At 39.4% G+C, this 16,226-nt stretch overlaps 1 protein-coding gene across 9 annotated transcripts in view; it reads right to left on the bottom strand.

Moving 5' to 3' along the window:
• The window catches only part of ARHGAP28 (Rho GTPase activating protein 28), a 192,055-nt gene that overhangs the window by 37,453 nt on the left and 138,376 nt on the right, over positions 1-16,226 (bottom strand). For 5 of the 9 annotated variants that reach the window (XM_067699664.1, XM_067699668.1, XM_067699670.1 and 2 more), the window contains 4 exons: positions 16,107-16,163; positions 13,586-13,710; positions 10,527-10,591; positions 4,571-8,447 (listed from right to left, as the gene is read on the bottom strand). In XM_067699664.1, the coding sequence (XP_067555765.1) occupies positions 8,353-8,447; positions 10,527-10,591; positions 13,586-13,710; positions 16,107-16,163 (342 nt within the window). In that variant the 3' untranslated portion in view covers positions 4,571-8,352. Of the gene's footprint in view, positions 1-4,570; positions 8,448-10,526; positions 10,592-13,585; positions 13,711-16,106; positions 16,164-16,226 lie in introns of those variants that run through there. The other 4 variants (XM_067699665.1, XM_067699666.1, XR_010933132.1 and 1 more) reach the window with 3 other exon arrangements.

The raw sequence follows: 16,226 nt of genomic DNA, 5'->3' as shown, positions 1-16,226 counted from the left end.
AATTGAGTGGTTCTCAACCAGAGGCAGTTTTGCCCCCTAGGGGACATTGGTCTGGAAATATTTTTACTTGTCACAACTGAGTAGAAAGGGGAGGGGCTTCTGGCATCTAGTGGGGAGAGGCCAGGGGTGCTGCTAACACCCTACCATGCCCAGGACAGCCTGCACAGCCAAGAATGATCTGGACCCAAACACCAACAGTGCCAGGTTGAGAAAGCACGATGTAGTTCCCTCTTCAAGTTTTCTTCTAAGGAAACTTTTTTGTGGACTTACGTATGGAAAATGTTCATCCCTGATATTTTACTCTTTGGGATTTAGCTGTTCTAAATGTATTTACCTAAATCAAGAAAACTTTTCCATTTTCCTGAACAAAGTATATCTGTAAACTGTACAATTTTTAAAAATTAAGATATATAGAACTCAAATTTGTGTATACTAATACCTTGAGAAGCTTTTAGAGAAGTAGATTTTAAATGTCAGTCTTACAATTTTTAGGGGGGGTGGTCTTCTGCTAAAGGAAGACAGCTTGGGGCAGCACACACACTTGAACATTAAGAAGGCATCCATGCACCTGAGAAGTACATACAGTCTGGATGGACTCACAGTTTGTCGACTGTCATGTCTCTTTATGTGGGGACCAGCATTGGTGCTACCCTAGCCTCAGTCTCATGAATTGCATCATCACATCAGTCCCTCAGGAACCTTCGACAGTTCCATGTCCACTGCAGAGCTCTTCCAGGAGTGCCACAGTCTGAGGAGCGGCCTCCTTCATAAGTTCCCTCACTTCATGCACAGACCACCATGCAGGGCCTGGTAGCAGCTTGTCCCCTTGCTGTGAGGTCAGGTTCAGGTGGTGACCAGGGACTTCAGTTCTCTGTGGATTTGACAGACCTCAGATAACTGTCCTTGGTCGCCATCAGTGACGGTTTATTCAGAACTGGTGATGAGCTTGATGTAGCTGACACAGGCTGGAAAGGATTCCTGCAGTAAAGGTAAGAGTTGATGGGATTTCTCCAGGTGGGGTTCGGAGAGTTAGTTTGCTGAATCCATGGGTTTTCCGGAAAGCCTTTGCTCTTTTGCAGGCAGGCGTGTCATTTCCTCACGAAACGATATTAATGCATCTGGCGGGTAGAGCTCTATTGCGGTGGGCGTTAGGGGAGAGAGGGCTAGCCTAGGATGGAGGCTTCTGGGAATGTCATTTGGCACATTGGTTCCCTGATATATCTTATTTGGATGATTGCCTTTTGTCATTTCATCTTGAGGAGCTGTGATTCACTGAAGGAAGGTGGACAGGGTTCCTTCCCCACCCGAGGAAGCAGCAACCACGTCCCCTCAGTGGAGGAATCCATGAACTGTCCAATTTGGAGGGCATGATCCACACGATGTGTGTGGGCAGCTGCAGGCCCTGCTCTGCCCGGGTGAGCACTGGACCTTCCCTGTTGGTTTCAGAGACACGGGCTGCAGAGGTCCCTGCCGTGCTGGGCTCAGCAATGTCCTCCTCCGCCGAGTGGAAAGCCAAGGCTCTGTCTAGCAACTCTACCCATGTCGAGATGTAGGAGAACACAAACTGGGAAAACTCCCTTTATTCCTACCTTTAGGCCTTTTCAAAGGCCTCAATGTATGAATGCTGATTTTTGTCCGGGAAACATTTTTGAGAAATTAGCCTTCTTGGGGCCTGAGGTCTGTCCAGGCGGCCCAAGCTCTCCTGATCTCCTGCCTGCTATCCTGGCGGTTGGGGGCCGTTTTCTCTGGAGACCACGTTGACCACTAAGTCATTCTGAAAGGAGACTGTGTTTTTGCCTTTATTTCCTGATGGTTGTAAGACATCTGTCAAGTGATACTATCCGACTAAGAAATATCTCAAGAATTATAGCAATGACCAACAGCCCCTCTCTAGGCATTAAATGTAACACAGTTTATCCCCTTTAATGCCTCCACCATTGCAGGCAGATCAGATAAGGGGTCCTCCTGTGTGTTGCTTCATTCCCGCTGTAAATTAGTGAAGGCTGCTTTGGTAATTCCTTCTTAAAGAACGTGGGGTTTGTGACTTCAGATCCTTAGTGCTCCTGAGAGGAACACTGGCCCAGCGACACATCCATCTGGAACCCCGGGGAAGGCTGAAGTAAAACATCTTGGTTTCCCCCCGCATGTCCCAACAGGCTGTGTGTCCAAGGAATCCGGAAGCCTTTGTAAGTCATTTCTGTTGTCACTACTGTCCAGTGTTGGCTGTGACATGGCCCCTGGAAGCCCAACAACGGCAGTCAAACCTGCTGAAGAAACGTGGAGGCTTCGTGCTCCCCTCCAAACCAACCTTGAGGTCACTGGCGGGAGGAACTGCAGACTCCCCCGACTCCTGGAAAGGAGCACGCGAAGATTCGGTCTCTTTCCAGAAGTTGTTCCAATGGAAATCATCAGTTTGCACAGGAGATATTCTTGACTGTCCTTCTGGACAGTCTCACAATCTAAATGTTGTCCCTGGTGTCCTGCCTGGTGCTGTTTTCCAGGCAATGGTGGTGGGCGAAGCCTGGCCGTTTTCCAGGGTCCGGTCACAGGGGAATCCAGGGCACCATGTTTGGGGGCCCAAGCGCAAAGCCCAGGCCTAAGTGTGTGCAGTTGGTTTCTTTTACAGCTTTACTGAGGAATAACTGACATACAATAAACTTGACAGCACATACTTAAAGGTGTACAGTTTGATGACTTTGAGTGTATGTATCCATCCCTGCGACCATCACCACATTCAGCATAATGAACATACCCATCACCCCCGAGTTTCCTCCTGCCCTTTTGCAACCCCTCCCTCCCAGTCCTCCTTGAAACCCCTCACACACTGTTGCAAAGCCGAGGACAAAAACAGGAAAGCTACTCTACCCATTCAACAAGTCTGGTACAACCCTGGCTCCAAAACAAGGTAAGGGAATTGTAAGACAATTATAGATCAATTTTACTTTTGGACCTAGATGTGAAAATCCTCAATAAAATGCTGGTTAGTTGAATTCCTCGATTATAGAAAAAATATGACCAATTACAATTGCACCCCAGACTCCCTTTTTTATTCTCCAGTGTGTTATATATTTTTCACTAAATCTATGTTTTCAGTTTCTTAAAATTTTATGGATCCAATTTATCAATTATTTCCTTCTATGGCTAACTTTTTGCTGCCCCATTGCAGTGTGACATAGTGAGGGCCACATGGTAGAAAAGCCTGTTCCCAATCTGTCATCTAAAGACATGGAGCTAAGGGCTGCGCTGCTGTGCAGTAATAAAAATGTTACACAAATGCAGAGCAACAGTTGAGAATGAAGTGTTAGAGTATAAAAGTTCACAAACAAGATGACACTCTGTAGGAGTCAGCATGTGATTGTTAGTTGATAAAACTCAGATGAACCTTTGGTGACTGCCCTCCACCTGCTCCCAACTTCTGTCTGGCCTGTCAGGAAAGGTGTCATTTACTGCTGGGATGATAAGAGAAGCAGGTATGTGGAAGCCCCCAGCATCCCTGGGAATTCCTGAGTCTTTTCCATCTGCTCATATGCTTTGCTGTCAAACCCCATTTTGCAGAGATCTTTGGAATTGAGCTAATGTACTTCATCACTTGTTACAGCCAACAGGATTCCAAATTGATGTAGTGGAAGAGGTTGCAACTGGGCTCAAGCAGGGTGAAAAGCTTCCAGGATGGCCAGCAGAGGAGAGCACCCACTCCACAGTCAAGAGCCAGGGGGAGAGGGACTTCCCTGGTGGTGCAGTGGATAAGACTCCACACTCCCAATACAGGGGGCCCAGGTTCAGTGGGATCGCACTGAATCTACAGATATATTTGTGGAGAACTGACATCTTGCCAATTCTCTTCCACCCACCTCTTCCCATCTAGAAACATACTGTATCTATATATTTACTCAGCTACTTTCATTTCTACCACAAATATTTTGCTTTTAGTATAGTAGTAGTTTTCAGTATACATGTTTTGCATATATTTTGTTAAATGCACTCACAAGTATTTGTTTTTTGATGCTATTCTAAATGGAAGCTTTAAAAATTTATTTTCCAATGGCTTGCTGCTAGCATAAAAAATACTACTGATTTTTATATAATAATCTTGTATTCCATGACCTTGCTAAATTATCTTATTAGTTCTAATAGTTGAAGATACCTTAGGCTTTTATACATAAATAATCATATTATTTGCAAATGGAGACTATTTTATTTCTTCTTTTCTAACCTTTATGCCTTTTATTATTTCTTTTCCTTGCTTTGGTATACAGTAAAATGTTGAGTGTAAAAAAATCATGAATGAGTACTGAATTTGCCAAATGTCTTTTCTGTATCAATTGAAAAGATTCTTTTTTTTTTTTTTAAGTGCAGATTAAAAAGCACTCAAACAAGTTTAGTAAATAGTTTTTGCACAAACATCCACCATTACCTTAGTGCCTCGTGATTTTTGCACAAGGCCACCATCTGGCTAGTAGGTGACAGAGACTGGGCTCAGACACAAACCTTTTGAATTTAAAGCTCCTTTTCTTTCACCAGCACCATGGTAACCTCAGACTAGTTGAATATAAGAATTCTCATGATAATGTTTTTAGTTTTTTCCTCTTTATTTTTATGGATAAAATGCAACATACATATTATACTTAACAATGAAACTGATGGGATGAAAGAACATTAACTTTTGAGATGGGAGACAACATAAAAAATTGGCAACCTAGTGACAACATGATTTTTCAATCAAAGCACATAGTTTTAGAAAAGTTGGAAAATGCCTAAAAGAAAAGATGTTATTTTTAAATTAAGGGGTGTGTGTGTGTGTGTGTGTGTGTGTGTGTGTGTGTACAACTGTTGAAAATGTTTGAAAGAAACATTTTAATCCATGTCATATTATTTTTTATTAAGTGACATATTTATGGAAAAAAAAAAAACCGTTGAAAGTGCCTGTCAGAAAACAAACTATTCAATCCCGTAATATATATTCCTTTCAGACATGTGATACATTTATGAAAAACAGTTGAAATATGCTTGATAGAAAGAAGTTTAATCTCACACTACTTTTAGTCAAGTGCAATGTGGGGAAAGCGGTTGAAAATGCATGAAAGAAGATGAAGTGAATTCCTACATTTGAAAACCTGTGATTCAGCACAGTTAAACACACAAGACAATGACTAAGGGACACGGATTCTCTCAGCGTCTACACCACACATCATAGTTACAGAGTATTTGGTTTTAAAGCTTTTGCTAACAATATTTTACATCATTAAATGTATATTATTAAATGTACACTGAAAGCTAACTGAAGTGACTTAAATAATAAGATTCAGGAACAGTTTGTAACAAAAATTGTTAACGTCTGTTATTTTTTTCTCCCAAGAAAGACAAGTGAGGTAGTTTATATTCTATATACATTGTAAAGAGATTAATATTCCAGTTTGTTCAAAGGTCACTCCTTGAACTCACTAAACTCATTGTTCAATGACTCCAAGAATCATATCCCCAAGTGAGCTGTTTAGCAAAGGGATCTTCTTTCGTAGAATGGAGGAAAGAATGAGCCTGTTCTAGGGGTTTTTTTTCTGAATAATTGTTCCTAAAACGTTAACTTTCTCTAATGTTTTCGTAGATATAATTTTCCTAACTGTACACCAAGAGCGCTTGGGAAGAGATGAGGTGGGAAGCTATCAAGAAAAGAATTTAGAAGCCCAGTATCTGACTCTTCTTTTGTTTGCAGATATACTATTCATGTTTGCTTTTACACTATTCACTGTTACAGATTACTGTAACTATTTTAAAAAACAACTCTTCATAAGGCAAAGACAGTTTTTTCAACACTTAGGTGACCAGCAATTTTGAGTTTTAATTGTAGGGGTTTGTTTATTCATTAAGAATAAAATTATTCATTAAGAATAAGATTAGTAAAAAAAAGAAAAGTAAAAATTAGTAAAAAGAACTTCTTTAACCACACAAAAATTAGTTTGTGTGTCTACTGGAAATTCTTCTCTAATCAGTTTGTTAACTTGATGACTAAAAATTCAGGTTATATCCAATGATATTGGTATTGACGTGGGCTTCCATATCATATAGTTATTTGAAAGTTGTCACACAACCTTGGATGCACTGAAGTGATTAAAATTATTGACTGGGCTAAGCCTTTGACATCTAAAACCACATAAAAGTGGATAAGAAATTCAGAAACTTAGTTTTTTTTAATCTGTCATCTGTTAGCCATTTATTTAAAACTAATGACTAATGAAGTAAATCTTAAAACCTTTAGAACTTATGCATCTATCCTAATGTGTTTTCAGTCAAAAGAAATAAAAAAAAATTCCCAAATAAAAAATTAAATGGATAGATCTGTGAATTTTCTAAACACAACAGAATATATTCTAAATGATAGGAAATTCAGTGAGAAAAATCAGTCATTGTTTTAATATATACACAGAAGTGTAAGGCAGCTAATTTGAAGAATTTCTTCCATGTATGTGGGCATAAATTACAGCCATCTTATGTCTTGGACCTTAGCAACTACATGAAGTAAAATGTTTACTCCTGTTGTTTGAATTGCAAAAATGATAACGGCATTTTCTCAGACCCTCAAAGTTCATTATGTAAACTCACATGCCGTCAATTAGCCATACATTGAAAACTGATGAAATGTAGGAATAAATATGAACCAACAGAACACATGTTTATCTTCTAATGGGTTTTCAGGCAAAGGAAATAAAAAATTCTCAAATAAGCAAATAAAATGAATGGATATTTGAGTTTTCTATAAAAATATAACAAAATTCTAATGGCCAGAAATGCAATTATCTACATGTTGAATATAAATTATGTTTTTATAGATATCAAGGCATAATGAGCATGTAAAAGATTTCTTCTATACTATAGGCTTAAATTATTATCACATTTTGTTTTGAGACTTGGTAAGTAGATTAAATGTATTCTGCATTGGTGAGCAACTTTGTCTATTGTTTGATTTGCAAGAGAGAGTCATTTGGGCGTTAAATCTCATTAAAACTGGTGTAAATTCATCAAAATCTCAATCTAATTAGTAGATTCTAATCCAAAGCACATACATGGGATAAATGAGACCTCTGTCCCCATTTCTAACCAACTCTAGAATGACTATACTGCAGTCTCCAAATGAAAGGCAGGGCTGTCCAACCCCCCAGCAAATTTCAGATTTGCTCTCAATTAGAATCATGAATTGTGCTTTCTCACCAACTGCAGGTCTGGAAAATGGCTCCGTGGGATCTTGATAGCGAGGCAGTTTTCAGCTCACCAAACATTCATCTGATTTTAAAGCCTGATGCTAATCCACAGTGCTTGGCCAAGTCTATGATTGATGAACAGAAACAAAACCTGTTTTTACAGCATACAAAATCTGGATATAACAGTATTTTTCAGCACTCTTGAAGAAAGAGCAGTTGGACAAAGGCAGTTCTGCAGTTTAAAACTGGGGCTGCAGAAGTGATTCTCTACAGCTGTGAAATATAAAAAATGATATGTTTGATGAGGAAAGGAAATCTGTGCCTGGCACATGGAAAGCTATTCACTGAGCACCATATTCACGATGAGGAAATAGGGGCCCTGTGACCGTTGACTACACCAAAGGTTATGGACGCACAGGAACAGCCCTTTTCAACCTAACCTTAACTATGGGGACCTGTGCTCATAAGAGAACAAGCTTTAAGAATGTCAGTTTTCAACAGCCCAAGATAGGGAAACGTTCATTTGCACCAGAATGCAGACAGCCACAATACAGTACAGCATACATAACAACACAGTGGTTTTTAAATAGAAGGTTCTCCTCCTCCAATTCAGAAGCAAGTCAGAGCATAAACATTGTTTGTGTGACTCTGGAAACTGATTCTCTTTGGTAAGTAGATCTAAATTATTTTTCAGAGCAGAAATTTTTGTTATTTCTGGCATCCTTGTTCAAAAATGTCTATATATATATAACATAAGTATATAAAAAAAAGTCTTTTCCACCTCTTGTGTTTGGTAGCATTTGCTACATCAAGAAGTGCTTCTTATCCCCAGGTAGAGGACCAAATTCATTTCTGCTGTGAAGTCAAAGTATTAGAAACGATTAGAGTTCCATATTCTATATTGGCCTTTCTTCTGGAAGGATCACATCCTCTTTACTTCACTCTTATCAAAGAACCATCATGAGAAAGCTTCAGCTCAAATGGTCAACCAGTTCCTCTTCCACAATTCGTGTTGACACCAGTGGGAGACACCAGTTGGGCTGAGAAACACCAAGAGGGTTCTAGGAACAAACATGTCAAAAGCAGTCTTGTTTTTTCCCTACCAAATGTAGGACTTCTTGGCAGGTAATGCACGATAGCTGCCATCTTGGGGGGTATTTCAAACACTTGATTGGGGTTTAATCACCCATTCTGCCTGGGGATTTACATGATATACATCCAATATATAAGCCTCTGGATCCAAGCAGTGCTGTCCTAAAAGAAAGAAAAATCAAAGTATGTTTTCAAAAGTGCACACTTCCGTGCGTGTGTGTGCATGTGTGCATGTATGTGTGTTTGCAAGGCTCAAATAAGGCCAGTATAGTTCCCTCAGCCAAAAATGAATACATTTTAAAGTTTCCTTGCAAAGCCAGCCTTCCTCCCCTCTTTTCTTTGCTTCTGACTATGAAGTACTTCAAATAAATCCCATGTGACACTGGGGAGCAAACAGACACGCTAATCACAAGCAAATTGTTCCCTAGACTCACTACATCAATTAGAAAAATATGACAAGAACCTGTTTCAGGTATCAATTCATTTATATGATAATGAGCACTAATGATCATTTAGATGACAATACATATCCTCTAACGGTTTTATTGATAGAAACTTGACCAGGACTAGACACTAATATCAAGTTCATTTTAGGGAAGGTCATTTCATTTTTCCTGTGGGCAGGAGATCTGGAATTGATAACAACAAAAAGATCATTCCATGGGGGCAAATACATTTGAAAATTCTTATGTACAGTGTGTTCGAAATGTATACTAAAGTCTCAAACAAAAGTAGCAATATTTAATTGCTTGCCTGATTCATTCATTCATTTCTCAAATATTTCTTGAGTTATTACGTGCCAGGCACTATTGTACGGGCTGAGGCTACAGCAATGCATCAGACAGTCAAAAATACTTGCCCTCGGGGTGCTTACGTTCTAAAAGTGGTAAAAGGCAACTAGCAAATAAGCAAGTATGATAGAAAGTAAGTCTGATGGTGATAAGAACATGAGAGAACAAGAAATTGGAGAAGGCGCAGAAAGAGGGTCCAATCCAGGAAGGTCTCACTGAGAAGCTGATACAGCGGCCAACACCTGACAGAGGTAAGGGAGTGAGGAGGGAACCATCCAATGGAAAGCATCCAGGGCAAAAGTCAAAGCGGATGTGAAGGCCCAGGGCAAGATGTGCTGGGGACTGGATATGAAAGCTGGTGTCCAGGGGAGTCTGCACATGATGTTGAGAGATGGCAGCATCCAGGTGCCTTCAGAGCAATGAGGTGCACTAAGTTCACCATGGCAGGTAAGTGCAGACAGAACTTCCAGTGCTCCGAGGTTGAGAGGGTGAGAAGTAACAGGCCGAAGAGACTCAGAAGGAGCAGCCTGTGAAGTGGGGGGAAAGCCAGGAGCTTAGGGGGTCCTTGAAACCAGGTGAAGAGAGTGTTTTCTTAAAGAAGGGAAAGATCAACCCAGGCAGTTGTAAAGACAAAATGAAGCACTGGATTTCACAACAGAAGAGTCCTCCGGTGACCTCGACCAAAGAGCAATTCTGAAGTGTTGAGGGGTAAAGCTTGACTGGAGTGCCTTCAAGAGAGAAGGAGAGGAAGAAACTGGAGTATATACACAAATGATCCAAGGAGTTTTTGCTATAAGTGGAGCAGAGAAATGGGAGTAGGCTTGAAGGGGGTCAAGAGAGAGTTTTGTGGAGATGAGAAAAATTACAAAACTGTTTATGCAGAGAGAAATGGTGTGGTTGGGAGGGAAAAGCTGATGACAGAGGAGAGGATGGGAGACTGACCAAGCCCTCGTCCACAGGAGGGAGGCGCCGCCCTAAACAGGAGCACGGGTATTTCGTCCCAACTGTGAAGGGGGGCAAGAGGAAGGTAAGGACACAGAGGCACGTGGACGGAATTTTCTTTTTACTCCTTTCTGTCCCCCTTCAGGGGAATAGGAAGAATGAATCTGGACTGAGAGTTGAGCAGGAAGTTCAACACAAAGGATGTCGAGATGATGAAAGTGCCACAATTTCTCCTTTCGTTTGCATGAATCTCCAGACTCTCCAACTTTCAGAGTCACATTTAAAAGACGCAAAAATCTACTCCACATCGACTAAACTATTTACATTTAAATTCTGAAAATATTTTCGGAAAGTCATACTGTTCTTATGTGAGATTTAAAAAATCTGACACAGTGATTTTGATTTTCTATCTAAAGAAATTTGTAAAGTACACTTTTACAATAAGAGCAGCATATTTCTTTTAGAGTCATCAGAGAATGTAGGAGTAAAAACATTAAAGAATGCTTACCTATATTACCTCCAATTTCATATAATCTTTGGTTCTGGATCTTAATGCCTTCCGATGAACCATGACTGAGAAAAGAAGAAAGCAATATAATTTAAACCCTCCTCTGTGATCTGGGGTAAACCTGTGGATTAAATAATCATGGCAACAAACAATCATTCTGCCTTGGGTGAAATACACCATACAAATCATTATTATGACTGAAGTGATGATAAAATCTTTTTTTTTTTTTGCTTGACACAGACAAGCATCTGAGGCAGAGAGGAAGCTGGACGCCGCCAGGCTTCACGGCCACCCCAGCCCTTCCATCCACCACTGTCAGCTCCTCTTAAGAGAGGACACCTTACTGACACATCAAGGCTGGCCAAGGAGCAGCTGGATGTTTAATATTGCCTTGTCATGGGCCACATTACTGTCAGTTCAAAAGCCATCAGGTTCCATTTCTGTATTTGCCAAAAATTGAATGAGATTCTTTCCTCAGCCCATGGCACATTTCTAAGCTTGCCCAGTGCTTTGTAAACTAACGTTGACTTTGTTGCATGTCTCTGCCCTTTGTTGCATGTCTCTGCAAGTCAGAGAAAATAATTGTCCAATTTTAATCTTCCATCCCAGACTAGGCTGCCGGGGCAGAAGAGTCTGGAAAGACCATCGCTGAGCTCCTGTCCTGCCCACTAGAACTGTCAGCTTGGTTACTCAAAAAGATGGTCTTTGGCTCTCTGCTGTGAGGGAGAAGGACGTGCACCCTCTTTGTTTAATTAAACATTTTATTTGAGATAGCTGTAGATTTGCATGTGGTTATAAGAAAATATACAGACACATCCTTGTGTACTCTTTACCTAGTTTCCCCAATAGTAAAATCTTCCAATACCCTAGTGTGATGTCACAACCAGAAGCGCCACATGGATTCTGTCAAGGTACAGAACATTTCCTTCCCCACAAGACTCTTCTTGTTCTCCTTATAGCCACACCCACCTCCCTCCCCCTGTCCCCATCCTCCACCCCTTATCCCTGGATTCTACATTTCTATAAACTTGTCATTTATAGAAACGTTATATAAATGGAAACACATAGTATGGAACATTTTTGTAGTGGCTTTTTTTTTTTTCAGTCAGCATAGATCCCGGGAGATTCACCCAGGCTGCTGCATTTTTACTGCTGCGTAGCACATGTGATATGGATGGACCACGGCCTGTTTAGTCATTTACCTGTTGAAGGACATGGGTTTTTTCTTTTCCAGTTTTTGACTATTATAAATAAAGCTGCTATAAGAATTTGTGTACAGGTTTCTGTGTAAACATAATCTTCATTTCTTTGGGATAAATGCCCAGGAGTGTGAATGCCACATCACACGACAGTTGCATATTCAATTTTATAAGAAACTGTCAAACTGTTCTACAGAGTGACTAGACCATTTTACATTCCCACCACCGATGTATGAGTAATTCAGTTTTTTTGTATCTTCACCTGTACTTGGTGTTGTCATTATTATTACTTTTTAGCCATTTTCATAGGTGTTTAATATGTCATTGTGGTTTTGTATTTCCCTAATGGTTAAAAATACTGAACATCTTTCCATGTGCATATTTGTCATTTGTATATCTTCTTCTGTTCATGTCTTTTGCCCATTTTCAAATTGGATTGTTTGTTTCTGCACTGTTGAGATTTGAGTGTCCTTTATACATTCTAGATACTAGTCCTTCATTTGATATGTACTTTATAAATATTTTCTCCAAGTCTTTAGCTTGTCTTTTCATCTTTTAAACAGGGTCTTTCAGTGTACAAGTTTTCAATCTTGATGAAGTCCAATTTACCAATTTTTGTTTCATATGAGTCATACAATGTCAAGTTTAAGAAATTCTTCACTAGTCCTCTACCACAAAGGTTTTCTCCTATGTTATTTTCTAAAAGTTTTATCCAGTTGCAGAAGATCTCCTCTTCCTAAATTTGCTGAGTTTTTATCATGAATTGGTGATGGATTTTGTCAAATGCTTTTTCTGTATCATTTAACATGATCACATGATTTTTCTCCAATTGATATGATGGATTACAGTAATTGATTTTTGAATGTTAAACTAATCTTGCATACCTGAACTAAATCCCACTTGTTCTAGGTATAATTCTTTTAATATACTTTGGATTAGATTTGTTGAGGGCTTTTGTATCTAAGTTCATGACAGATATTAGTCTGTAGTGTTTGTTTTGTATTATTTTGGTCTGGTTTTGGTATCGGGGCAATACCAGTTTCCATGATCACTCTCCTCAACCTCTGGCAATCACTCACCTACCCTGCATTTCTAAAATTTTGTCATTTCAAAAATGTTATATAAATGAAGTCTTGCAATATGTAACCTTTTTTTGCTCAACATGGCTACTCCTTTTCAATATGATTGGAAAGTTGCTTTTAAAGGATATCCATCAGTTGTACTAGAGACCATCAAACTGTACCTGCTTTATCATGGTTAGATTTAAACTAGTGCTTCTCGTCTTTTAAAAAAACCTGAGGGCAAATGTTTATCCCTGAATAAGTATGCCTGTACAAAAATTATCATGATTTATGCTCTTTAACGTGACTTAAGGCAGATATGCAAAAAATATTTTGTCAACATCACTCTGATCCTAAGGTTTATTGGTAGTAGGTTTTAGGGAGACCAACAGCTATGATGTTCACTCAACTACATAAACTCTACTTGATATAGTCATGTTAAAGCCCAGTGGAGCCTGGAATAATGATATTCCTAGAAATCTATCAAGATATCTACAAAACTAACTTGCTAATTTTTTTATTCAAATAAAAAGTAAAACCAATTGAGTAAATGAAGACACCGGGACAGAAGATACCTATTTTAGAATCCCAATTGTAGAAATTCCTTGAAAAAAAACTTTTGTTACTGATAATTCTATGGTCTACTTCTTTCTCTACTTCTGATTCTTCATTTACTGGTGAAGTCCTTAAAGTAACAGGTTCTAAGTTTTCAAAAAGGTCAAATTTTCAAATGCCTGGAGTTTCTCATCAGATAAAAGTTCATCTTCCTGTACAGAGACTCATATTCACTTCTACTCACCTGTTCTCATATTGAAATTTCGCCAATATGTCTTTGGCTTTGGTTTGACTGTTGAGTTGAATGGCCATGGACACCTTGGAGAGAAGGGGCGCGTGGATCCTTATGACTCCCTCCGGCACGTCAGACTGCCAAGGAGGAAACATGCGGTACATTCTGTTAAACTCAATGATTACACTTAAGAGACATGAAAATCAGTGGCATTCCAAATTAGGGAAACATGTAAACATGACCAGGATTTAACCAGAATGAAACATTGCTTTCTTCCTAACAGGAGATTTACTAATGACTAAACTTAATCTGTGATTTTACTTTTGTTACAGGCTTAGGTCTCACTATAATGCCTTAAAATCATGAGGGAAGAAAACTGGGTTGTGTTCATTGCAGCACTATTTACAATAGCCAGGACATGGAAACAACCTAAGTGTCCATCGACAGATGAATGGATAAACAAGATGTGGCACATATATACAATGGAATATTATTCAGCCATAAAAAGAAACGAAATTGAGTTATTTGTAGTGAGGTGGATGGACCTAGAGTCTGTCATACAGGGTGAAGTAAGTCAGAAGGAGAAAAACAAATACCGTATGCTAACACAAATATATGGAATCTAAAAAAAAAAAATGGTTCTGATGAACCTAGGGGCAGGACAGGAATAAAGTCACAGACGTAGAGAATGGACTTGACATGGGGATAGGGAAGGGTAAGCTGGGACGAAGTGAGAGAGTGGCATGGACATATATACACTACCAAATGTAAAATAGATAGCTAGTGGGAAGCAGCTGCATAGCATAGGGAGATCAGCTCAGTACTTTGTGACCACCTAGAGGGGTGGGATAGGGAGGGTGGGAGGGAGACGCAAGAGGGAGGGGGTATGGGGATATATGTATGCATACAGCTGATTCATTTTGTTACACAGCAGAAACTAACACACCATTGTAAAAAAAATTATACTCCAATAAAGATGTTAAAAAAAAAATCTGGGTCGCAACAAAAATCTAATGTTTTTATCAGTGCATTTTCTTGAACAATGTCCTAAATAAGCCTACTTGAAGCAGAATTCTGTATTTCAATTTATTTTAAGAAGATCAACCTTCTGAAAAATTTAAGGATCTAATTGAAAAATGTGGCTTTTCAAATATCCTTTTTCTTTAGTCAGTAGCAATGAATGGTCACTCCAAATTGAATTCCAGATGGGCACCAAACTTGATCCTTCAAAGTGTCCTATTAACACTGTGAAGAATGGAGTGTGGGCAGCTGTTGGGGAAGAGTGTCCCTGCTTTCAGGTGCTCTGATTGGCTTGGGGACCTCAGAGCTCTCCTCTAAATGAAATATTCAAAGAATGGTGCTGTCTAATTAACAATAAAGTCTCTTTTGTTAGAATTGAATGGAAAATTCCTTTTGTTTCAAAATCTTGAATGTTTTAAAAATTAATTCTCTATTTGAAGATAAGCACAAATAAATTTCTATTTGAGGATCTGGCTACTCTTCAGGTAATTGTTTTAAATCTGTGTTCTCAAGGGACAATACTGTTGGTGTTGTTTTATGTGAATTGACTCAGTATATCCCCTAGAAAAAATGTGTTATGGATTGAATTGTGTCCTCCCTCCCGCCCCCCACCAAATATGTTGAAGTCCTAAGCCCAGGACCTCAGAATATAACCTTTTTTGGAAATAGGGTCATTGCAAATGTAATTAGCTAAGACAAGGTTCAAATTGGAGCACGGCGGGCCCTTAATCCAATGTGATTGGTGTCCATATAACAGGACACACACACATACAAAAACAGGGTGAATGCCATACAAAGATGGAGGCAGAGATTGGAGTGATACATCATCTGTAGGCTAAGGAAGGCCAAGGACTCCTGGCATCACCCAAAGTTAAGAATGATATCAGAAACACGTCCTCCTTTCACGACCTTCAGAAGGAACCAACTGAATCAACACCTTGATTTTGGAGTTTTAGCCTCCAGAACTGTGAGAGAGTAAATTTCTATTGTTTTAATCCACCCTGGTATTGTTACTGCAGCACTAGGAAACTACTTTTTAAGGGTCAGTTCTAACAGTACTTTTCTACTATTACCTGCGAGAAGCAGGAGGGCATGCCAGGGAATGGCAGTGAGTGGTTTAGAGCTGGGAGGGGGCAGGGAGCCCCTGGTTCACTGCAGTCAAAAGCACCCTCCCAAAACACTCCTGTGAGCATCTCACGTCCCTCCCCTGCCAGCTCCACAGAAGCCTCTTAAGATAAATTTCACACTCCTGATATCATTGAGCCAGTTATAATGATCACATTTTCCCTCTAACTTTCTAGATTATTCACTCTTGTGAACAGAATGTCTAACCACAAATTCTGAGTCATCAGTTAGTTGAGTCCTTATACATTCCTTCATGTGCTACACTGAAAATGTCAAGTTTGAAGGTGTATCATGAGCAAAATTATACACAGATAAGGTGGATATAGCCAAAGAATACTGTGTAAGGAGTTAATAATTAGGGAGGAAAGGAAATGATTTGTTTTCTTACCATTCTTCTTGTAGAGGGTGATTTTTGTAGTACCTTTGAAGTCTTGGGGCTTATAACCTAAATAAAAAACATTTAGTCTTTAGGATTAACGTTGAGAAAACAAGCATATGCTGCTGTTGG

This window comes from Pseudorca crassidens, chromosome 12, assembly GCF_039906515.1.
Source record: "Pseudorca crassidens isolate mPseCra1 chromosome 12, mPseCra1.hap1, whole genome shotgun sequence".
In the NCBI taxonomy this organism is placed as follows: domain Eukaryota; kingdom Metazoa; phylum Chordata; class Mammalia; order Artiodactyla; family Delphinidae; genus Pseudorca; species Pseudorca crassidens.
This window is presented reverse-complemented; position numbering and strand designations above follow the sequence as displayed.